General features: G+C 40.8%; 2 protein-coding genes across 3 annotated transcripts; one reads left to right on the top strand and one right to left on the bottom strand.

The window, feature by feature from the left end:
• Positions 1-10: 10 nt before the first annotated feature.
• Positions 11-3,814, bottom strand: mbd4 (methyl-CpG binding domain protein 4). Of its 2 annotated transcripts, none has more exons than XM_028582699.1 (8): positions 3,501-3,814; positions 3,059-3,384; positions 2,319-2,953; positions 1,154-1,219; positions 904-1,038; positions 655-804; positions 390-493; positions 11-296 (listed from the first exon to the last, which is right to left on the bottom strand). In XM_028582699.1, the coding sequence occupies exons 2-8, from the start codon at positions 3,202-3,204 to the stop codon at positions 222-224; spliced, it is 1,311 nt and encodes a 436-aa protein (XP_028438500.1). In that variant the 5' UTR covers positions 3,205-3,384; positions 3,501-3,814; the 3' UTR covers positions 11-221. The 2 variants fall into 2 exon arrangements, with proteins under 2 accessions (XP_028438500.1, XP_028438499.1); XM_028582698.1 differs by having other exon boundaries at positions 2,241-2,953.
• On the top strand, positions 3,515-24,503 carry ift122 (intraflagellar transport 122 homolog (Chlamydomonas)). The gene is made up of 29 exons (XM_028582697.1): positions 3,515-3,782; positions 4,546-4,612; positions 4,706-4,790; positions 4,877-4,955; positions 5,041-5,117; positions 5,253-5,319; positions 5,407-5,553; positions 6,421-6,496; positions 7,932-8,123; positions 8,531-8,669; positions 9,128-9,330; positions 10,274-10,411; positions 10,625-10,789; positions 11,008-11,205; positions 11,498-11,638; positions 11,947-12,000; positions 12,637-12,798; positions 13,957-14,123; positions 15,486-15,657; positions 16,956-17,058; positions 19,236-19,376; positions 19,493-19,590; positions 20,738-20,838; positions 22,021-22,186; positions 22,322-22,439; positions 22,528-22,656; positions 23,285-23,361; positions 23,482-23,646; positions 23,761-24,503. Exons 1-29 carry the CDS (start codon positions 3,739-3,741, stop codon positions 23,845-23,847), a joined length of 3,558 nt encoding a protein of 1,185 aa, XP_028438498.1. The 5' UTR covers positions 3,515-3,738; the 3' UTR covers positions 23,848-24,503.
• The last annotated feature ends 99 nt before the right edge of the window (positions 24,504-24,602 follow it).

The following is a 24,602-nucleotide window of genomic DNA, read 5'->3' on the forward strand; positions in this document are numbered from 1 at the left end:
GAATCATTCCAACTTTTAAACCAACCATTTTATTACACATTAAGTAAAAAAAATTAAAAAAGGAAGAAGAAATATAACTGCATAATTTGAAAGGTATTCAGGTTTAACATTGCATGTACATCATAATACTGATATTGTTATGTGTATTGTTTATATGATCAAACTGATTTTCTTGTCAGCACCACATCAAATCTTCCTTGCAGTTCCTCATATTATGTGTTTCAGATTCCAAATGTTTCATGGTTCTCCCACAGCCAGGCGTGGTATTTGTTTAACATGTGATCTTCAGGTTTCACCTTTGACATAAAAAATAGCAATAAAACATCAGATTTGGCATTAATGAACATTACAAAACTAATGTAATCCAAAATAGTTTGGAAAAGACTCACATCTCTCCACTCGCCCACACAGAAGATCCTATAGGAGTCGTTGCCGTACTTCCCAATACCATGCAACTCGATGGGGTAACGCCACTGTTTAGTTAGATATTCATCTACATGGGAGAAAAGGGATTGTGAAATTTTTCTGGCAACTTATGTTGCTTCAAATTTTTTGACTAAAAAACACATCTACAGTGACATCCAATAGTACTGTAATTAATGTTCATAGAAGTGGATAACGTAATCCCTTACAATAAAGGACAAGCACATTCACCTGAGAATCGAGTGATTGTTTTGGCTCTAAGCTCATACAGGCCTAGTGGCTTCATAAGTTCAGATAGGGGCTTCCAGTCGGCCTCGCGGGCCACCTCTGCAGACGGGTAACGTTTAAAGAACTGCCACAGTACTGGTATGGCCATCTTGCCTGGAGAATAGTAAGACAAAAAATACAAATGCTAGACTTGAGTACTGGTTGATACAATGCTGTTGCAATGCAACGCAAAGTGTGTATGTTGCATCTTACCGCTGGTCTTATTCAGAAAAATGGTGGCCACCAGGAGCTTCCAAGGGTCGTGGAAAAGGGTTTCCTGTACGAGGTTGTAGGGTGAGCGAGGGGGTGTCCACTTCTTGAAGGCCTTCCTTCTGGGGGGGCTAAGGCCTGTTTACAGACAGTGTACACGTCTCCTTAAATATTGAGTGTATATATCGTATATCTCACATATATACAAGCTTTCTCTTTGCTTCTTGTCTTAAATAAACCATTTTAACATTACCATCTCTGTTGGGTTTCCTGCTGAAATAAGGGCTTGTTTTTCGCTTGTCTTCCACACTCTTGGACTCTAGGTAGACAGGGAATATGTATGCATAAAAACAGAACACATTTCTTATGACACATAATGTCAGAAATCCCCATGATCACACCTGAGGCAGGGTGCAGTTACTTCACCTTAATGAGAGCCTATATACTACCTTGCTCATTTTGTTCTTTATGTTTGATCTCAGACATGTTGTGTGTCCTGTAAGGGAATTACCTTATTTATTATTTGATTTATTTGATACTTTTATCATTGCACACAATTTCTGTTGAGACGTTTGATATTATGTTAATAATTTGGTTGTTTGTTGCAGAGCTTAAAAAAAAACCTCACACACACATTTATGAAGACATCTACAAAGAAATGAAAATGAAGAAGAAAAAACCTGATCTGCATTTTTAACCTTAGACTCCTTCCTCATCTATGGGTCTCTCAAACACACTTAGCCTACCTACTAGATTAAAAACTGTGTCAAATATTTATGTGCATAAACAAAAATAAAGTAGAAATGAATGTAGGTAGGCACAGTTGGTGACTATAATACTGGTGGGAATTCAAATGAAAAGTAATGACAATATACTTCCAGACACTGCAAATAAATAATCATTTGTGCATTTTTTGGTCATGTCTGAAGTTAAGTAACAATTGGAAGTACGTGTTTGATGCCCTTAAAGAAGTATTCTACTTATTACAAATCATATGAGTGGCCACCATCAAGTGTATTACTTGAAACCTGATCCTGCCTCAAAGAATGAACTCTGAAATGGAACAAATCACATATATTCTGTAATAATTGAGATTACTTGTTCCCTCCCTCTTCATTGAACATATCTCCATTCCCCTTTTTTCCTTTCATTTTGGTTTTAGGTTCTTTGTGTTACATAATGTATTTATTTTTTCATACATTTGTTATGTATCCTTAACTGGAAGAAATATGAAGAAGAAATGTGAAGGCAGTTGGAAACTGGATAAAGAAAAAAATTGAAATTGTAGTGATTGTACTGCACTGTACAAGATGCTGAAATTAGATCCAGAGAAAACTAACTTGAACTGCTACTTTTATAAGCTGTCAGACAGTGTAGATCATCATTCTGGGAATCTCTCACTGGTGTGCAGCTCCCACCAGTGATGTCAGGTAACAACACCTCGCCTTCCTCATCCTGGTGTCTTTCAGCGACGGCCTCCAGTTCAGAATTAGACTTGTTGTCACCTTTGCTGTGAATCTGTATCTCATCTCCGCCTTGTTCATCCTCACCCTCGTTCTCGCTCTCACTCTCAGTGGCAGGCTCAACATTCAGAGTCGGGACAGAAGGCTGCGAGTCTGCCTCTTCGTCCTTGTGAACAATGAGATTGTTTTGTTGGTTACTGGAAGGAGCCAGTCTGAGTAGCTTCTCTCTCAGACTCTGAGGGCTCTTCTGCAGTTTGACATCATCCTCTGTGGATGTAGGTGCAGCTTGTATGCAACACTTCACAGTTGCACTCTTTACTTTTCTGTCTTTAGTTTCACTTCTGAGGGAGGAAGGGGCTCTTTTAGATTTATTTGGAGGTGTTGCATCTTCTGTTGTCGTCTGCTGTCCATCTGCATGTCTTTTCTTTTTTCTCCTCTGTTTTACTTGGGAGGGGAGTAATTGTGAAGTGGTGACAACATTGTCCTTGGATGTGGTGAAATCAAAGAGGTTTATGTCTAAGTTCCCTGCTCCATCTTTTAGGAGGAAAGCATGCAGGGATGCTCTTGAGCGGAACTTCTGCCCTTGGGGACTTACACAACAGAGAGAAAAATCCATTAGACACTTATCTGCAAAGCACTTAGTCATGGTTCAAGGTATGATTATAGAGACAGGGTTACAGAAAAAAATTAGTCACCTTGTAATGTAGATGTCCATTTTGCCTGCTGTCTTCCCTTCTTTCCGCTGCCTAACCTCTCTGATCCAGCCAAGGGGCAATGTGGAGGTGTGGCATGAGTCATCCATGTCCTTGTAACTTTGGTGGCTATCACAGCTAGTATGCATTTTGACAGGTTTGTTGTTGTTGTTGTTGTTGTTGTTGTTATTATTATTGTTGAACCCGGTTGAGAGAGTGTTAGGTTCGTGGTGGAGTCACTGTTGAAGCTCACTCACTGCCTTCAGCTCAATGTCCAGCTGCGGACGTTTTACAACCAACATCTGCAGCTATTCCTGAATCGTCTTTACCTAAAATGTATATCATTAACAAAACATGGATGACATCTTCACATACTACAATGTAACGTATCATGGATCTACAGCAGATGCTGACATGATAAACAGCAATACATTTGTTAACTAACCTCGAACTCTTTCTTTTTCTTACAGGAGTGCATGGGTGCTCGCGTTGTCTTTCAGGATATTTTCTGATGTCAACATTGGAGGCTCGCCGCCTCCTTCATGCAGGAAGTTGCGAGCAGATCCGAGTCTGCGCAGTGAGAACGAATTATCAAAACGGAGCTTCGTATGAAAAACCGACCGAACAAGCGACAAGAACCTGTTGATACAAAAATCCGTCCCGTTTGCTATTAAAAGGTGGAAATGAGAGCCGTTCTAGCATGGAAAGAAACCATTCGGGATCAATGGTGAGGGTCTCGATGTTTGTGTTTACGCTGTCAACCTGGGCCCAATGCTGGGATGTAACGCTAGGTGGTTAGCAACGGCGGTTGCTATGTAAACTAGTATAGCCAGCTGGCTAGCATTAGCATTAGCCCGCAGCAATTCGGTTATCATAAAGCTGGTTAATGATTATTGTATCTTAGTTTACATGCAACATATTTGTTCTATCAATGAGTTAGCATGTCAGCGTTATTGTATAGCACGAGATAAGGTTAGGTCGAAGCTAAAGTTAGCTCTCGTTAACGGTTACCCCACTAACACAGAACGTTTAGGGAACGTTGGGGAACGTTAGTTTTTGTAAACCAAGTTAACGTTAAGTCTTGTTTGCTGTAAATGACAAAAAATCTTATCTTATCTTATCACAAGGTCCATTTGTTTCCCCCTAAGATTTTTTGTCATAGGCTACTGCTATTTGCAATGTAAACAATTAGCCTTCAAACTCAAAAAAACATACAGTAGTGGAAAAACTGCCCTTCTCTATTTCCACAACCTCAACCTCTTCAGATTTCTTAGTTTGTCCGATCACAGTCCAAAATCCAGAGATACATCCAAAGATATTCAGCTTACTATTAAAGAAACCGAGCAAAGCAGCAAATCCTCACATTTGAAAAGCTAGAATGTTTGCCTGTTTACTTAATATATATTACTTTAACCAACATAGTTGTTGATTGACGAATAAATCAATTTAAAAACCGTTTCAGAAGACAAATCCATGATTCTCTTTTTCAGTGTTTATGATCTTGCCTTCAAGCCAGATGGCACCCAACTCATCATTGCTGCAGGGCTTCGTGTCCTGGTGAGGCTTTCCTGTTTTCTTTGGCCAAGGCACTATATCTAAAGAACATACATGCACTATTATTACATGTAATGTTTTGCATTTTTCTTGCAGGTTTATGATGTAGCAGATGGAGCTATTATCCAGCCTTTAAAAGGACACAAAGATATAGTGTACTGTGTGGCCTATGCTAAAGATGGTACTCCACTGGCTTTTCATTTGTACACTACATTTTCCTTTTTCAGTCATTATTGTTATCCTACTAACCAATGCATTCTTCTGCAGGTAAAAGGTTTGCCTCAGGCTCAGCAGATAAAAGCATCATCATCTGGACGTCTAAACTGGAGGGTATTTTAAAATATACGTAAGTGTCACATTTACTCATCGCTGTAGAGTAATGCATCCTCTGCAGTGTGTTACTCTTTTTCTTTTCATGTGTTTATTTGTAGTCACAATGACTCTATCCAGTGTGTTGCCTACAACCCTGTCACACATCAACTTGCCTCATGCTCTACTGGGGATTTTGGTGAGTGCACCGTGAGTTTGAGTCTATTCTGGACTGGAAAGTTTTGTGCATAATATACTATCAAACCTGTAAATAGAGAACTTGCCCACATGGAGCACTGGACATCTGACTACCTATTTTTAAAAACATTTTTAGGTCTGTGGTCCCCGGAGCAAAAATCTGTGAACAAACATAAAGTGAGCAGCAAAATAACATGTTGTGGGTAAGTAAAGGTTGTTGTTATAACTGTCTGCAACATTGGTATACTTTAATGTAAACATTAATGTTAAAGGCTTTCATTTGATTGAAGGTGGACGAACGATGGCCAGTACCTTGCCCTCGGTATGATGAATGGAGTGGTGAGCATTCGGAACAAAAACGGAGAGGAAAAGGTCAAGATAGAACGTCCAGGAGGCTCTTCTTCTCCTATCTGGTCTATAGCCTGGAACCCCTCTAAGTTAGTCTTACTTAATTATTGCAGCATAAGATTTTAGAAATTTGGCGTTGGTATTGGCAATACCATGCTATTTTTAAAAAGTAAAAAATAGTGGTAATAGTGGCAATTTATTAAATGTAATACCTCACACTGCCACACACACTTATACACTGTCCATCCATGTTGCTAGTTTTAAATAATGATGTGCTATTGAGAGTACATTGTATTTTAAGTGAATAGCTTGTGTGGGGCCAGCAGGTGGCAGTGGTCAACCAGGGAGTATTGAAGGGAGAGGATTATGCCTTGGAGCAGCTGTCCATGTTCTTTGATGCCCCCTATAGCCAAAGCCAGGAGTGCAGATGTAGCCATTACAGAGGACAAACAAACAGGTTCATTGAGAGAAAAGGGCAGTCAGGAAGATAACATGTTAAAGTTAAGAGTGCAGTGATGACAGACAATGACAAGATGCACCAGATATATTATTATTGGGTTGCTTTATGGAATAAGATTTTGTCATCACAGGGAGGTCAGAGCTTGAGGTCAGCCAGGGAATAGTGTCTCTTGAGCTGCAAGGGATTCCGTTTCTTGCTCATGGATGCTCAGCACACAGGCTTACATGGATATATACCAAGGCTTACTGTATACAACCATAATAAAGATACAAATACATTGTCCTGACATGCAATTCAAATATTTAAGGATAAAAACATAGTAAAGCTAAAGGTTTTCAATTGTTAAGGGAAAGGGCTTGACCATGCCACCCCTAGATGAAGGGTGACCTCTCTGCTTTTATTAACAGTCATCACTTCCTAAACACGAAAGTTCTGTCAGTACAGTATGTTGACAGGAGTACTTATGCCAAAAGTCATTTTTGTTGTATTTTCACAGGGATGAGCACAATGATATTCTGGCTGTGGCAGACTGGGGTCAGAAGCTCTCCTTCTATCAGCTCAGTGGAAAGCAGGTGAATACCACAGGTTTATCTAAAAAGAAAAATCCTGAATCCTAAATTACCACATAGTATGCCTAAATATAGTCTATATCCATGACGTTCCACTTCTGGGATTGCGCCGGTGTCGCCAGAAATTCCGCTGGATGTCCCTCTTTTCAACCGGATGTCCGGTACCTTCCGCTTTTCTTTGTGTTGGAATTTTAAACTCCGGTGGATTTATGAGAACTAGGGTTAACTGCTCCTCAGATCTCTGCAGGGTAAATCCAGACAGCTTGCTAGACTATCTGTCCAATCTCAGTTTTCTGTTGCACAACTAAAACAACTTTTGAAAGTACACACGTTCCACCAAGAAGTTCCTTCCCGAGGCTATTTTGCAGCTGCACCGTGGCTCCGTCCAGTGCTTAGCGCTGCCCATGACGATTGTGATTGTTTTAAAGAAATGCCAATAAACCAGAGCACGTTTTTCTCCCATCCCGGAATGCTGTGTGGACTAGCCAGACCCTCTTTTGCAGCGCTGTGGAGGAAGGTCTGGCAAAGTGAGACTAACCTAAGTACAACCAAGATGGAGACTTGGCAATGTACATATACATACAGATATACTGAGTCTTACTCATGCAACACATTCTAATAAAAAAATGATTTCCCCTTTGCCACTTCAAACTTTTTAAAAGGACATCTTGATGACTAAATATAGGCAGTCTCATTACCTTGCATGGACATGTTTTATTGCCACTTATTGTGGCAATAAAACCTTTTCTGATTCTGATTCTGAAATACCAGAAGACTGATGGCATTTTGAAACACAATCAGCTCACTGTATGTGCTATCACTTGCTATAGCAATAGGAAATGGCAATGCTTTCTGTTTATCTGTCCAAAATATATGGTATTAAAAACACTTTCCTGTTGTAATTAGACTGTCAGGCTCTATTGAAACCATAACAGTACATTGGAAGTGATCCTGCTATGCTTTAATGGCCCCCTAACTGTCCTGCCTTCCTCCTAAATTCCCTGTTGGCAGTACCGTAATTATAGACAAATATGCACTGTTCATTACTCTGCCGTTATGCCTTTGGCTCATAAATTGTCATTGGCCTATTTATCTATTTAAGTGAACATTCTGTTTTGATTACAACACCAGGAATTGTTCGCAATGAAAGAAAATAAGTTGGATTGTCAGCCAGCTTTTTTCCAGACTGAGGAGAAACAGATGCACAGAGTTGGGGGACTGTTTTGATGTTGTGCAAATGGACTTTGAACATTAATACAATAGAGGAGGGGAACACTTTTTTGTCTATCTTTTCATCAAACACCAAAGGGATGGTTGAATGTACTGTGAACTTTGTGTGTCCCCCCAGACAGTTGGAGGTGTTGGCCCAGGCTCCTAGGCAATAAATATGAGATATACTTCTTGGTTTAATGTCCACTTCTCCCTTTGTCTCTTTCAGATTGGAAAAGACAGGACTCTGACCTATGACCCTTGTTGCGTCAGCTACTTCTCCAAGGGCGAGTATATAGTCATGGGGGGCTCTGATAAACAGGCCTCTCTCTACACTAAAGACGGTGTGCGGCTAGGAACCATTGGAGAGCAGAATGCCTGGGTGTGGACATGCCGGGTTAAGCCTGACTCCAACTTTGTGGTGGGTCCACAGCTTGTGAAGCCATATGTCTGAATAAGTTATCCCTACCCTTAAATGTTAGTGTGTGTCAGAGTAAGAAAAGACGTAGGAACATGTAATGCAAAACACTGATAAAGCTCAGACCTGATATTCAGGGTGCCAATCTGCATTTGACACATTTTCCTTGATCTGATTTTGCTACACAGTTACACCAGTCATTTAATATTAACAGTAACACCTTAGCAATTTTCCTTTCACTATATTTAACTGAAAGTGATGGGGCATGCAAGAATGAGTTGGTTGCTGGCAGATTGTCTCAGTTTTACTGTGTAGATAGATGCTTTAACAACAGGAACATTTCCCACTCTCACAGTCTTTTCTTAGAGGTGTTAATAGGATGTACTGCTACGTTGTTATCTCTTATCTAGGTGTTGGGCTGCCAGGATGGGACCATCGCCTGCTACCAACTTATCTTCAGTACAGTTCACGGCCTCTACAAGGATCGCTATGCTTATAGAGACAGCATGACTGATGTCATTGTCCAGCACCTCATCACTGAACAAAAAGGTGGACTTTTGCTTTGGCAACAGGATATTGCGTTCATAATAGAGGACCTATTTTACTACTCCAAATAATAATGTATGTGTCTTGAAGCAGCACAGTTAAGTGCCATGATCAAGGATATAGAGGCAGTATTTTCTGAACTAAACTTTAAACGTTACCAATACCTTTAATAGGAATATATTGTAATTTTTCATATCCACTGTATCTGTCCTATTAACATCAAATTACTATTTTTGTTAAGGGTTTTTTAAATGGTGCATTTCTCATTTCAAACTTAATTTGTTTTTATAAATGAGAGATGACAGAGTATTTCATATTTTACACATACAAGGAAGAGCAGCATGACAGATTGTAACACTAAGCCCTGAAAAAACTCATTCAACAGGATGCATTGGCTGAGATAATTAAACGTTCCTCACCTTCAAATGTCACACTCTCCCTTCATTTCCTTCTTTCCCTAGTGAGGATAAAGTGCCGTGAGCTGGTGAAGAAGATCGCCATCTACAGAAACCGTCTTGCTATCCAGCTGCCTGAGAAGATCCTCATCTATGAGCTTTATTCAGATGACTCCTCAGACATGCACTACCGGATCAAGGAGAAAATCTGCAGGAAGTTTGAATGCAACTTGCTGGTGGTCTGCTCCCAGCATATCATCCTGTGTCAGGTCAGAAGCGATATAGTTCAATAGTCATTGTGCAGTGTAATGCGCATAAAAACAAAAGCATCCAAAACTTCAATTTACATTTGCTTACTTAAAATGTCTTGCTTGCTTCTTATAGAGCCTGTGTTTTGGGTCTTTCCTCACATTATGAGCCAAACTATTTTCCTCCAGTTATGCTTCTCATAATATAGTAAATTCTACTAACCTGCAGTTACACTTTGGTTCTTTGTAAATTATTCAATTGCACATTGAAAGACTACTGAAGAGGTCGTAGAGACATTTGAGCACTAACATGATGGACGCAGAATGAATCAGTATTTAGCCATTCAATACTAGCCCAAAAATGATAATATCATGAAATTGCTGCTTTTCCAGATGTTTCTGCCTAGTATGCAAAAGGCTCCAGCTGTGCATGTGCTCTGCAGACTCTGTCTTTCTCCCCTTATTAACCCTCTTCAAACTGGATAAAGCAAGACAGTTGAAGGAAGGGGAAGGACCACAGTCTGTTGAACCAGTGGGTGTCTCTCGGGGTTCCTCTCTGCTTCTTGTCTCTATGTGTTTGACAGAGGCTGGTAGGGAGGAGGAGCAGCCATAACACAGAGGTTATTTTCTTTTAAATCTGTCTGTGTGTGACAGTGGTGCTTCAGATCTCTCTCTAACAGAAATGCCTGTATTTCATGCCTCAGACAGCTTTTAGACCATAGGCTGTGCTGGTATGAGCTTTGTATGTCTGTGTCTTTATAGCAATGCTTTCTGATGTCAAGCCACGCTTAAAGAACCATGTACTAAGATTTTTTACATTTACAAGTATGCTTGAATAAGGTAAAGGGTGTGATTAACACTCTGAAATAATTAAAAACAATATTTTTTTTCATGCTGGAGCAGTTGGTGTTTGATGTGTTAAATGTAATTGTGGTCTCACCCTTCCCGCTCTGCTCTTGTGCAGGAGAAGAGACTCCAGTGCCTGTCCTTCACCAGTGTCAGGGAAAAAGAATGGGTGATGGAGTCTCTAATTCGCTACATCAAAGTGATTGGTGGTCCGCCAGGCAGAGAGGGCCTACTAGTAGGGTTAAAGAATGGAGCTGTGAGTATTTTGAAAAAATCATGCTCTTAAGCCAGTGGTCCAGGAATTTGAACATAAAAGAAACGCCTTTCTTCCTGAAGATTTATTTTTATGTGGATGGGGCTGCAAGTGGCAACATTTATTCCTGTTAAGGGTTTACATTCATTACAGCTAGTGGTAGTTCTGATGCTCTATTCTAATCTCACTCTGCTTGTCATTGTTTTTATAATGTAGATCCTGAAGATATTTGTTGACAACCTGTTTCCCATCACGTTGCTGAAGCTGTCAACCTCGGTGCGCTGCCTGGACATGAGCGCCTCCCGCAATAAACTTGCTGTGGTGGATGAGCACAACACTCTCCTAGTCTATGACATCAACAGTAAAGAGCTGCTTTTTCAGGTCAGCAGGCAGTGGAGAGAGTTAATAGAATGATAAATACATTCCAGAGGTGCAATGGGATGGAATAAAATAGACACATGTATGTGTAATTATTTGTATTAGGTACAGGTACATATATTATATGTACTCCTGCCTGGTCTGTGTTCCACAGTCACCTCTAGACCTTATTTGCCCGCTACCCTCCCTTACCTGCCTCCTCTCTTTTGCTCTCCCTGTAGGAGCCTAATGCTAACAGCGTGGCCTGGAACACCCAGTGTGAGGACATGCTGTGCTTTTCTGGCAATGGCTACCTTAACATCAAGGCTAGCAACTTCCCTGTACACCAGCAGAAGATGCAAGGCTTTATGGTTGGCTACAACGGCTCTAAGATCTTCTGTCTCCACGTCTATTCCATGTCGGCTGTGGAGGTGCCTCAGGTGTGTAGTATGTTGTCAGCTGATTGTAGTCTGGAGGCAATGACGGTGTTCCACAATGTAGAAATAAAAGCAAAAAACTGCCAATGGTTGGTTGGTGTTGGAATCTTAAATATCATGGTATTCGTTTGTACAACAAAGACAAAAATTACTTACATTAATTGCTTTACTATGAGTTATTGAGACAAGTGTGGTGAAGATATAATTTTGTTTGTGGTCATCTTCTTATTCATTGATTAGTTTGCTATGTAAAGTTTGTAATGCTTTTTGCCGGTGGTGTTGTTGCTCTGCCCAGTCAGCGCCCATGTACCAGTACCTGGAGAAGAAGATGTTTAAGGAAGCCTACCAGATCGCCTGTCTAGGTGTGACCGACAGTGACTGGAGGGATTTAGCCACAGAGGCCCTGGAAGGACTTGACTTTGACACCGCCAAGAAGGCCAGTCACATACACACACACACACACACACACACACACACACACACACACACACACACACACACACAAAATGTACAAAATAGCAGCAACTCCTCCAAATGTGGTGACAATACCTTGCTTTTACCTTAGTTTTACTTTTAGGCTTCATGTCATGTATGGTACATTACCCAGGCAGCCAAATATAAATAATTGTTCACATTTACTTTTTTTCAGGATTTTAAAGAAGCTGGTACTGCAAAAGAGAACACAAAACATCAGGTTCTGAGAGACCATCCTCTAAAATATATCTTGTCTTTTCCCAATTTCAGGCCTTCATTAGAATCAGAGACCTGCGCTACCTGGAGCTCATCAATAGCATCGAGGTAATACCTACTCTTAAAAAAGGGAGAGAAAATCCTTCAATATTGTGGAAAGCCAAGTTCCCATTTTTGTTTGCTGATTTCTGCTCAAACCAGAGCTGACATCATTAAATTTAGACAAACTTTGGGGATACTGGGTCAATTACACTTATTATGGTCATCATACATTAATTGCAAGGCTGTGCCCTGAGCTACACTTAAAAAACTCTCGAACAAGGGAGGAAGCTGTGTCCTGAATTACCTCCTCTGGTCCAATATGCACAACATGCAAGCACATATACACACACAGCAAAACACACACACATGCCTTGACAATATGCATGCAGAGCAGAGGAAAGTCTTTTTCAACTTGGCTAGTGCCGGAACAAAGTTTTTTAGCAGTTTTCACTCTTGAAAAGGGGATATGAAAGAAATGTTTACTCTATTCTATAAACATTGTATTTGTTCTCTAGTTTCATTATGACTGATGGTGTAAGAGTTTAGTGTGGGTTCAGAGTGTGAGGTTGACTGCATCCAGCAAGCCAATAGTTGTTAGTGCCTTCTGTGTTTTTTTTACTCATTGTGTGTGTGAACACACATGTTGTGTGTATATGCATTTATCTCTGCTCACATGAAGTGTTTGTGTTGCCTGATTTGCAGGAGAGGAAGAAGCGGGGTGAGAACGACAATGAGCTGTTCCTGGCAGACGTCTATGCCTACCAGGGGAAATTCCATGAGGCAGCCAAGCTTTACAAACGTACCGGCCACGAATCCAGAGCCCTGAGCATGTACACTGACCTGCGCATGTTTGAGTATGCCAAGGTGATTAAATCATTGATTGGCAAAAATGCACATACGCATGTACAACATACTCTTGTATCAATATGGACAGAACAACCTGCAAAGCACTGGATGTTTTAGGGGTCTAGAATATATGCTTTTCCTCATCGTGTGCAGTTCTGCCAAGTTGGGGCCCTGAACTGTGTTCAAATGGCCCCCCTTTACCGTCTGTCTTTCATCTCCTCATATATCACTGAAATCTCCACATATATCATCTGATCAGTACACACACACACACACACACACACACACCATGCTCTTACAGACATATCTATGTACAACACAAGGGTAACTTACACACATAGTTAGAGTTGGAAATGGAGCACAAATTGAGAAAAATAAGGTGAGGGTCTGCTTTTACGTGAATACTTTGATGAGGGGGTCAGTTGGAGTTGAGACAAATTCATGCTTTATTATGTTTACATGTGGGGGGACACTTTGATCATCAGCGTTACATTCACATTGCTGGAGCAGATGACACAGCTATGACTCGTCCATGTATATTTGTGTGTGCGTATGTATCAGATTGTATGTTTGTTTGATGTGGCTGCTGTATATTTATGCGGCTATGTGGCCATCTGGTCCTACAGGCTGTTTGTTTTAGGTAGGATGGACACCGGAGGGCATGCCCCCTGCTGTTTGTGTGACTGTCTTTCTCCTGTCTCGGCCTTGACCCAAGTGATTCTGTCTGTCAGAAATGGACTTCTCTTGCTCTCCTCTCAGATGAACTGTGTTACATACATTCCTCGCTTCTCATCATTGTTAATGAGGATTTCCCAGTTATCCGTTAGTATGTTGGTAAGTTTGTAGTCTATATCCTTGACGTTCCACTTCCGGGATTGCTCCGTTGCCGCCGGAAAATCCGCCGTATTTCACAACTTTTAAACATACACATGTTCCACCAAAACAAGTTCCTTCCGTGCTTATTTTACATTTTGCCTATTCGGTGCTTAGCACCACCCAAGACGATTGTGATTGGTTTAAAGAAATGCCAATAAACCAGAGCACGTTTTCCTCCCATCCCCGAATGCTATGTGGAGTAACCAGACTCTCCTCCAGCGCGCTTTGGAGGAGGGTCTGGCAAAGTGAGACTAGTAAGTTTGTAATTATTTGAAAAGACTCTGCGTGTCTTTCTTGCAGGAGTTTATTGGAGCAACAGACCCTAAGAACTCTCGGATCCTGATGACTAAGCAGGCAGACTGGGCTAAGAGCAGCAAGGAGCCCCGGGCAGCAGCGGAGATGTACCTGTCAGCAGGAGAACATCTCAAAGCCATAGACATTATAGGGGAACACGGCTGGGAAGACATGTAGGTGTCAGTTACTGTATGAAACCTTGTAGATTAGTCCTCCACCATAAGATAGACTGTTTAACATTTACTAAACCACCTTTTAGATTTGTGTGCATGATTTTTTACCAAATCTATAAATGTCATCCAAAATACTTTAGGCACATTTCTAGTCCATAACTAAACAAAAGAAAGAAATGTCAAGTTAATATGGTTAGAAATGTTCACACTCTGTCTAATGTCTAAAGTCTTACTGTCAGTGGTGGAATTCTCATTCTTTAACGGTCTATGTTTCTAGACATGAATTGAATACTCTAAAAAGAGGTATGGTGAATCTAGCTTGGGATAGGGAGGGGACAAAATACAAAGAGCCACATTTAAACCCCTGAACCCAAAGGTTGAATCTGATACAGATACACACTTAGCCCACTAAGCCGTCCACATGCTTTAACCATTGCAGACTCCTGATTGGATGTGTTTAAGTTTAAAGTTCCTCTCAACTAAAAATATGTGTTGTTTATTGTTACTTGACTTGAATGATTGACCCTCAGTTACTTGCAATTACTCTTATAAGCTAGAATGCTGTTTTCACAATAATTTGCTGAAGGGAGAAACTTTCTCTGTGCTAACCTTAAATTTAAGTTTCATCACGAGATTGGAAGCCAATCATGTATGCAACAAGTGTGTTGTGAAAACTTTAAGCCTCCGGTGCACACACACACACACACACACACACACACACACACACACACACACACACACACACACTGAGAATGGACTTTTCAGTGATGTACTGTAGTAGACATCTTGTGTCCAGTAGTTAAAGTTTTGAAATGAAAAATAGTTGAGGTATTTTGTAATTAGATCACTTGAGTAAATATCCAAAACATGCATCTCTCACTCAGATCTGTTTTTAAAAGGTATATTTGTTATGCTGAGTGAAAGCCATGATAGCTAAGAAAGTACATAGGGAATTATTACCTTTCTATTAGCTTTCTCATACACGCGTAGTGGGAATGAGGGGTGTGAGTGTGTGTTGTTGAAAACCCAGCAAACTGATAAGCCAGTGGTCTGGTGGTCATATCAGAACTCCCCGCTGACTCCATCTGACCTATTGTCTGCATGCTGTAAGTCTCCTGTGGTGCTACCAGTGGGTCAGCACTATAAACACTGCAGCTGAACAGAGTCAGGGCTCTTTAACCTGAATCTGATTCAGCCAGTGACCCTGACTGGTTCATATTCTTTTTGGCGTCATGAGCATAATTTGATACAGCAGACCCCCATGTAAGGGTTTATCTGCACTCGCCCTCTGTGTGTGTGTGTGTGTGTGTGTGTGTGTGTGTGTGTGTGTGCGCTCTCTCATTCCTCTCTCCTCTCACCCAGGCTAATCGACATTGCTCGTAAGTTGGACAAGGCTGAACGCGAACCGCTGGCAAAGTGTGCGTTCTATTTCGAGAGGCTGAAGCACCATGGCTATGCTTCAGAGACTTATTCCAAGATGGGAGACCTGCAGGCTCTAGTGCAGCTGCATGTGGAAACTCGGCACTGGGAAGAGGTACGACACAATTATTCACACAGAAGGCACACCTGTTCTGCTTATCACAACTTTTATATATAGTTTCCTGAGACACATCACATAAATATAATGTGAACCACATGGGACTGTTCTAAATAAACTATTGTGGTACTCAGAAACCCATATCACAAAACACGTGATGTTCATGGCTTGTTCAATTTAAGCAGGGGTCTCACTAGAAGTGTATTGTATTTGTTAAAGTAACCACAACTGAATGCAAACAATAAGCATTTGCCGGATTTTTTAACAAACTTAAAACACACACACACACACACACACACACACGCACACACCAGAGCTAATCATCCAGCTTTGGATTTCTCTGAATCCATGCCCACATGATGATTAGGGAGTGAGAAGCACAAAACACTACTGCACTGAAAGAGTATCAGCTTAAAGCTCTTTTCTGCTTCCAATCCAATTCCTCCATGATGCTGCTCAGACAAGAACATTTTTAATCTTTAATCGAGTCTAGGGCGTTACTGAGATGCACATTGGTGATTTGCACGCTGAAACAGAAGAGCCAAAAACAGAACATCAAATCACATGGTTCTGCTTTAGTGTCTGAGGAAGTATTCCTGGATATTTATTTGATCCTCAGAGAGAAAAAATGAAGAGTAGAGAGAGGGAGGCTTGAGGAAGGGTTAAGAGAACGGTTAGGCTTTGTGTGCTTCACTGGGGGAGGTGAACACCAAGACGGGACAGAGCACAGACTTTGTTACAGCATGGGCCATATGGATGCTATTCACTGCTCCCACTCTTTTCTACAACAAAGTATTTTTTTAAATGACTTTGGGCTCACAGGCCTGGGACACACACAGTCTCTAGCTCTCTTTAACTGTATTGTATGACTGGTGTGCGTTTCTTGGCTCAGGTTTTGCCACAGGACATTTAGATTAATCATTCACTATAACAGGCAAATATGTGTCCACAGTGCACTTCAACAGCTCATTATACCCTGTCATTCAAACAGCGTAAGAGCTGAAGTTGTAGTTCCAATTCAGTGTGAAATCAACTTAGCTTAACTTAACTTTTTTTGTTCTCAACTCATTAATAAAGCTGTATTGCGAAGCAATGTTTGACTGGAAGTAATGTTTGTTTCTCTGAATAATGTGTGATAACTTGCATGTCCCTAATCAACTGCAGTTCAACCGTAATTAATCAGGACAAAACTTTTTATCCATATTACAATACATGGGACTTATACATTCTCATGTCAACTTGTAACATGCACTGTATTTTATGTCTCTTCTTTGTACTCACCTGTCCATTCTCAGGCCTTCTCACTGGTGGAGAAACACCCCCAGTTCAAAAATCACGTCTTTGTGCCTTATGCCCAGTGGTTGGCAGAAAATGACCGCTTTGAGGAGGCACAAAAAGGTGAGTTTGCATCATCAACAGGGCTTTACTTTCACCTTATGTCAGGCTATTTGGGATGCTTCAGTGTATACACAGTGTATGTACAAAAGTTTTTTTTAAATGTATGTTTCCAGGATTATTTCACAGCCAATGTTTACATATGGAAGTTATAAAGCCTGGCCAGCTCTCGAAGCAGACATGTTTCATTACTTCCTTAAGATTCTCTGAATTCATTGTAAAACACGATCCTCTTTGCTGGAGCAGAGCAGAACAGAGCTGAGCTGGCTGTTAACTGAATGACATGCATGCATTCCTCTAATCACCAGTACTACAAGCGGGTCTGATGATGATTACCAACTGTAACCATAGTTATAATCAGCTCATAGATTTGTAATTATGATCTCAGCAGGCATATTTCCTCTTCTACATAATCTTCCTCTGCCTGCCATGGAACTCATGACTGAACAGAGCTTTCTTATGGTCATGCAGTATTGTGTTACTAGTGATTGTAATTGAATCTAGGATTCCAGCCTGTCTCCTGTCCGCTGCACTGGTACTTCTCAATAATAACTTGAAAAAAGTTAACACTAGGCTGAATTGGTTGGGAACATATTTTGAAGTGTGGCTCAGTTGTTCCTGAAATGGGGTTCTGAACCTCCAGGAGTCCATCAAGAGATTTGATTGGGTCTGCTGCCTTTTTCCTTATCACCTAACTGCTGTTTCTTATAACCAATGTCTTCAGTTTGAATTATATCTTCTTATAGTTGTCATATTTCTCAATTTCATTCACTCAAATTCTTTATCATACTGCATATTGGCTCACTCTACAGTTTTCTAATTGATTGATCATGCTTTAAACTTTGATTGACCTGATTTCTGTTATACACAGTATACATGTTGGTTATTGAGTTTACAATTATCCAAAGCATTACTTTGTTAATGTGTATTTACTATGAAGTTTCAGGTTGTATTAGTCAGTTGAGTTATATTGTATTAGTTGGTTAACACAGGGTCAGCGGTGCAATGAAAGCACTCTTCGCCGCAATAAGAGCACTAGCACTCATACAAAGATAAAAAAAAAAGATAAAATGGCAATAGTATGTAAGATAAGATGAAATGACATAAATAAAATATAGCACTATATACATATATGAACATGAGGATTGTGTCTAAAAGTAAGTTTCAAGTTTGTCAAACAGTATTCTAACACAAACGTGTTTGGGAGCTTTGACCTGAAAATGTTGGGAACCACTGCTGTACTCTGCATTTTGGTCAGCTTGTGTTTTGTGTTTCTGTAAGGGCAAAGGAGTGGGTGTCACTTCCTAACATTAACCAACAGCAGCTGAATGTGGTTTTTAACCGGTTAGGTAGACTGATAAATATTTGCCACTAATATATCCTGACCCCCACTGTGGTTGCAGGGGCAGGGTCACTGGTGGGGCCGACTGCCTAAAGCTTCTGCTAATTACCCTCTGATAGGAACGTGAAGAATAGCGCTCACGTTTATTAGGGCTTTAATGTCAAAGTGCTTTGGTGTTTCATATTCAGGAGCAACTTTCCTGTTTGGAAAAGACTTATGTTAGTAATTACATGTGAAAAATTTGGAAAACGTTCTTGTTTCCATTAGGTTCATATTTGTGTGTGTGTGTCTGTGTGTTGCTACACTTTAATGTATTTTTTTTTAGGTACAGTAAAAATCTCTAGGGTACGAGAATCCAATTGTGTCGAAAACCACAGCTAATTCTGAGTGATTCTTCCCAGATGTGTGAGTGTCGATAGAATACATCAGACATATTGTTTTTGTATTGTCAGCCTAGACTTTCATAAACACACAATGATTGCTTTTGTACTTTTTTATTATTAATATGATATAATCAACCCAAAGCCAGTTCCGGAAAGCTATGTTGTTCTTAACAGTGTCTGTTAGCTTTTTTCTTTTATAAATCTTTGCCAAACTGGACACGAGAGGCACCATTGCTGAAAAAAGTTGTCATAATACTTGCCTCAGGCTTGATTGTGAAATAATATCTGGGGAAGTGCAGTGCAAAAACACCACAATGACAACTTGGCACCAAATATGTCACACATACAAATCAATAAGGGATCTCTTTAGATTGGCACTTGAAATCCAGTATTGCCTCAAGGACACATCATAACAATCCATAAATCACCACTTCTTTATTTCTTTCACTCCATAGCATTTCACAAGGCAGGGCGACAGACCGAAGCAGTTAAAGTCCTCGAGCAGCTTACCCAAAATGCAGTGGTGGAGAACAGGTTCAACGATGCAGGGTACTATTATTGGATGCTATCTATGCAGTGTCTGGACATTGCTAGAGGTGAGACCCATTGTCACTGCAATGGAAAGAAGCATTTGTTTTTACTGGAAAGCCTAATGCTTTTATTGTTTCCCCCTAATCCTTTTGGTACGTCTGTGTACGTTTGTCTGAAGCAGAAAGTGAAGACCAGAGGGATGAAATGCTGAAGAAGTTTGAGCGTTTTCAGCATCTTGCCGAGCTCTACCACGTCTATCGCTCCATTCAGCGCTACACGGTGAGAACGTGATACTTTGTCAACCCTAATCTTTTATAGCCAGACCAGACAAAAGTAGGAGGAGGCCTTAGAAATTAGGAGGCAGACATATGATTGGCTGTCAGATTGAAAGCCCTGGAAACAGTACCTGCTATGTGGTTAGGTTTCTTATTGGGAACAAACACATTCATGTTCCTAATATAGTTTTTTTCAACACGAGATATACTGACAGCCCACTGTGTTGCTGCCCTCTTTCTAATCAACTTCTGTACTCAAATCTCTCGAGACTGCTGTGGGTTTGACAAGGAGAAGGTCTGGCTCCGCAAGATTATGTCAGTCCAAAAAAAGACTCAGGGTTATGGACAAATTAAAATGTGCACAAAGGTTTTCGGTAAAGTGAACAGTGAGTTGAGGGTGTTAATTTCAGGTGGAGACCACTGAAAGGGAATTTGATCACATTGAACTACTCAGGAATCAACATTATTAAACTTTTGTGCAAATGTATTACTTAAAAGTTGACTAACAGAAAAGGATAATGATAAACCCGCTACACATAACTGCTCATAGTGATAATTCCCTTTATGCAACAGTCGAAATGGTTCACTTCCTGTAACCTCTCTGATCCATCTCACCATGGTTAGTAGCTGCTTGATTGATCTTGATGACTACTGCATCAGTGGTCGTCACTAAGCCCCCAGCCCTAACCTACTTACAAACAAACAATCTCTGGTTATGAGCACTAAAATGGGTGACCTGGCCTGTGTCAGTGTCCTCATTTGTTTGTTTCAGCTTTCTGCTCAGCTTTGGTCACACCCCTGCAATAGAAAGGCTTCGCTGTGATCCAGACCAGAGCAGGAAACCTCTATATCTCACCTTAACTCTCCGGGGCAAGCAATACAGATTTGAACTCATTAACTTTTGGGATAAAGTGCAGTTAGTGATTGCTTTAGCAAATTTGTCTTTCCCTGTCACCCAAACAGTGAGTAGGGCACTGTGAGGTGGAATGAGGCACTGTATAGGGTTTTAGACTGGGCTAAAAGATGAAACAATTAAGCAGGGCAGTAGGTGAGATGGAGAGCTTTTAAAAAATGAAAATGTAAACCACCCAAATTTGAGTAGAGACTTCTTTCATTTTTCAATCCTTTTTTTGAACTCTTTCTATCTGCAGGATGAGCCCTTCAGTTCCCACATGCCAGAGACGCTCTTCAACATCTGCAGGTTCCTTCTGAACAACCTCACCAAGGACATACCGCCAGGCATTTCGAAAGTGTATCCTTCCATTTGAGAATGTAGTCCTAAAGATATCGAGCAAATATTTTTTAGAAGACCGTATTGTGGGGTTCTTCCTGGAAAACTCTCAAGAACAGACATGTCAATCTGAAATCAAGACTGGCAGAGAGACAGTGATGATAAAGTGGTGGAAAAGAGATAGAAGTAGAGAGAAAACAGAAAAGTTGGCACCGCTGCGGAAAATCATGCTGCTGCTGAGAGAGAGAAAAGGAGTGATGATGGGGAGGAGGAGAAGATGCCAGCAAGAGGCACATTCTCTGTTATCTAAACAAATGCTTTGATTAGTGAACTTGCATACGTATCCATACATACATACATACATACATAAACACACTGACTAAACAATGTGCTTTAATTTGAAAAAATACACACACACAAAGCCACCCACAGCCACACAGACCTATCCATGTAGTCACACACAGTGGAGGCAGAGTACGAGGAAGGAAAGCCCAGCCTTTGAGGAGGAAATCAGGCTGAGCAGCTGGGATCCTCTGCGGCCAAACTGAGGTGTTCCAAAAACTTTAAACTTAGATTTATAGACGTAGCCGGAATGCGTTGGAAATGGTTTGAACAATTAAACACAATGTCACAGAAAAGCTGCACTAAACAAGTTTCACAATAGGAGGACGTGCATTTATCAACAGTCCCAGCCATGGAACAGAACTGGGTTGTGTGGGTGGAGCTGGAGAGTAGCTGAGTGGAGAGGAAAGGAAAGGAGTGGTGTTAAATTTTAGGTGATGAAGGAGTGCCAGCATAGAGCTGTTGCAGCTGCAACTCATTGACCTGTCATTGCCACTCTCAGAGCTGCTCTCTTAACAATCCATCTCCATATAAATACAAATAAGCGACAATTTCCTCAACTCAAGACACAAAAAAACAGGCACGCATGCTTGTATAAGCACACACACAAGCCCACAAACAACCTAAACAAGGTATTACTTTCAAGGCATTTAGCCAATGTTACTAACTCAGCCTGGCTTTTGTTCTCCTCATTAAGTAGTAAAAACTGAGGGACTATACAGTTATGTCTGTTTATAAATGCACAAAAGTGTAAATGTTTCCACATAAAAAAATAACTCATTTTAAATAAGATTATCTAGAAATCAACATTCATGTTCTAGCTGTATCTCTTACGTTAGCATTCCTTAACCTTATTGTTAGTAACACCTTGTATGCGTTGGCCAAGCAGAGTCGACGACTGGGTGCATATAAGCTTGCCAGGTATTCCTACGAGAAACTCCAGGAGCTGCACATTCCCTCTCGCTTCCAGGAGTCCATAGAACTGGGCAGCCTCACCATTCGCTCCAAACCGTTTCACGACAGCGAGGTGCGTTAAAGAGTTGGCTGTACATGCTGGTATATTTAACCAGTTCTGAAATATTGCTCATAAATAATTATGAGCAGTTACCCCCTGTCTTGTGCTCTTAAGTGTGTGGGTTAAACTTCCATGTGTTCACTGCAGGACCTGATTGAAGGCATGATGTGCTACCGCTGCTCCACCAACAACCCCCTGCTGAACAACCAGGGGAGCGTGTGCATCAACTGCAGGCAGCCTTTCATCTACTCAGCCTCATCATATGGTCAGTGACACACAAACACATGGTGCGTAGTATTTGCCACAGAGGACCGCATTTGTGTTTCTAATGTAGCGTATCTCCTTGTGTGCAGAGGTGTTGCCTCTGGTGCAGTTCTACCTGGAGGAGGGCATCAGTGATGAAGACGCTGTGTCTCTAATTGACTTAGAAGTTCCTCACACAGATCAGAGGGATGCACGCTGGCAGGATATGGACAACGGTGGTATCCTTTGATCATCTACATCTATGTAACAGCATAAAAAATATACACACACGCACACACAGAGTAACAAATGATTTGCATGCTTTTTTGTTTGAATTATTAACTCCTCACTCTGCTGGTCCTGAGAGGCTGTATCCCTGCCCTAACACACTGCACATCTCCTCGAAATTAAGCATGTGACTTCCCTCCGGCGTGTGACAGCTCTAAGAAGCTGTTTAGACTGCGTTGGCCTTGATTCTGGGCTGGTGGGTAAGCTGTCAGAGCTAAGTCATCTTAGCTCTTGAGCTTATAGGGTTAGCAAGGCTCTCCTGTATCATCTTAATGACACTAACCCTCCAAGAGCCATAGCCACAGCCCTAGTGCAGGGATTAACCTGCATTAGCCAGCAGACACTCAAGGGCACTGAGGTCTGCGCTGTTCTTCCAGAGCCACGACGTGACTGACAGGCATGACTGATCAGCATTTTGAACACTCTCACTTTTAGAATAGTCTCTGAAGGATACATTTATAAGGGTTTTTTCTTGTCTTGAAAATATAAAATTACACATACAAATGCATAACAAATAAAATATGATGTGGAAATGTGTGCATTGCTTGAGCTATTTGTTCTTAATTAACACCAAATCAGAGCTGCAGGCTTTGAGGATGGATGATGGTTTGGATGATCCAGAGGAAGACCCATTTACAGCCAAAATGAGCTTTGAGGTAAGAAAGGACAGAGGAGATGAGGCAATTAATATTCCGCCAACTGGGCAAACCAGCTGGACAGGGTAAAAGGACGGCCTCCATAATAGAATTTGGATGTGTTTATTTGCGTACAAACAGCAGGGGGGCTCAACCTTTGTCCCCGTCAAGGTGAGTCGCTCAGTGCTTCGCTCCATGAGCAGGAGGGACGTCCTGATCAAACGCTGGCCCAGGCCGCTCAAATGGGAATACTTCCGCTCCCTGCTGCCTGATGTGAGCATCACTATGTGCCCCACCTGCTTCAAGGTACAGCATTTATAAGACACACTATTGTTGCCCATCTTCTATAGATAACATTTATTCTCAGATCTGTTTTTTTCTGGGCTGTTCTGATGTTCCTATCTTTGTGTTTCCTTGTAGATGTTTCACAGTGAGGATTATGAGCTGCTGGTGCTTCAGCACAACTGCTGTCCTTATTGCCGCAGACCCATCGATGAACCAAACTGATCTACTACAACTGCTACAACTAGAGCAGCTATTTAAAAAAATAATAATAAATTGTACCCTGAAGCCAATCTTTTTGTCCTTTTAGATTTTTATCCTGCAGTTGATTTTTGGACATTTCATCGTTATTCTTTTGCATTGTAATATAGTTGTAACTGTAATATACATAGACATCTGTTTATTGTGAAGTTAACTTGAACGTGTTGCATGCTATTCCTTGAGCTCCCTCTCAAGAGCCTCTTTGTCATCCAAGGATGAGTGACTGAAGTAATACCTGTAGTGTCTGTGTGTTGTCATTATAGAGTGTAAGAAAAGTGCACCATCAGCCAATCAACTCGATTGGATTAGTAGGATCAGGTTACTTTGATCTGGTACTGACTACATTATCACTTTAAAGGCAACATGGGTGTACAGTGTAAAAACATATTGCTAAGAAAAACATTTATTTAAAAAAACACTATTTTGACCTAATAGAAAACGTATAGTATTTGTTGTGTAGAAGGCCAGATGCATTCCACAGACTTGTATACTGAAGCTGTACTGTACGTTTTATAACAGTATGGGACATGTTATCTGTTGTTTAGTCATAAGAATGTATTTTTTTATATTGTTACAAAGAAAGAAAAAAAACCTTTTCAATAAAATATTTTGGTACTTTTTATTACAGTGGGTTTTCTTAATGATGTTAATATATTACAGAGTAATATACGAACTTCTTACTCTTTCAGATAGAACTTTAGGTTTGTGTGTCTAAAAAA

The sequence above is a fragment of the Perca flavescens genome, chromosome 7, assembly GCF_004354835.1.
Source record: "Perca flavescens isolate YP-PL-M2 chromosome 7, PFLA_1.0, whole genome shotgun sequence".
In the NCBI taxonomy this organism is placed as follows: Eukaryota; Metazoa; Chordata; class Actinopteri; order Perciformes; family Percidae; genus Perca; species Perca flavescens.

Coding starts and splice junctions, on each gene's coding strand:
- mbd4 (XM_028582698.1), bottom strand. CDS start 3,204: ATGCATACTAGCTGTGATAGCCACCAAAGTTACAAGGACATGGATGAC. Junction 1,220..2,240: donor TTATAAAAGTAGCAGTTCAA/GTTAGTTTTCTC, acceptor CTGTCTACCTAG/AGTCCAAGAGTGTGGAAGAC. Junction 297..389: donor GTGTGGGCGAGTGGAGAGAT/GTGAGTCTTTTC, acceptor TTTATGTCAAAG/GTGAAACCTGAAGATCACAT.
- ift122 (XM_028582697.1), top strand. CDS start 3,739: ATGAGAGCCGTTCTAGCATGGAAAGAAACCATTCGGGATCAATG. Junction 5,320..5,406: donor AGCAAAATAACATGTTGTGG/GTAAGTAAAGGT, acceptor ATTTGATTGAAG/GTGGACGAACGATGGCCAGT. Junction 19,377..19,492: donor GTGTCTGGACATTGCTAGAG/GTGAGACCCATT, acceptor TGTCTGAAGCAG/AAAGTGAAGACCAGAGGGAT.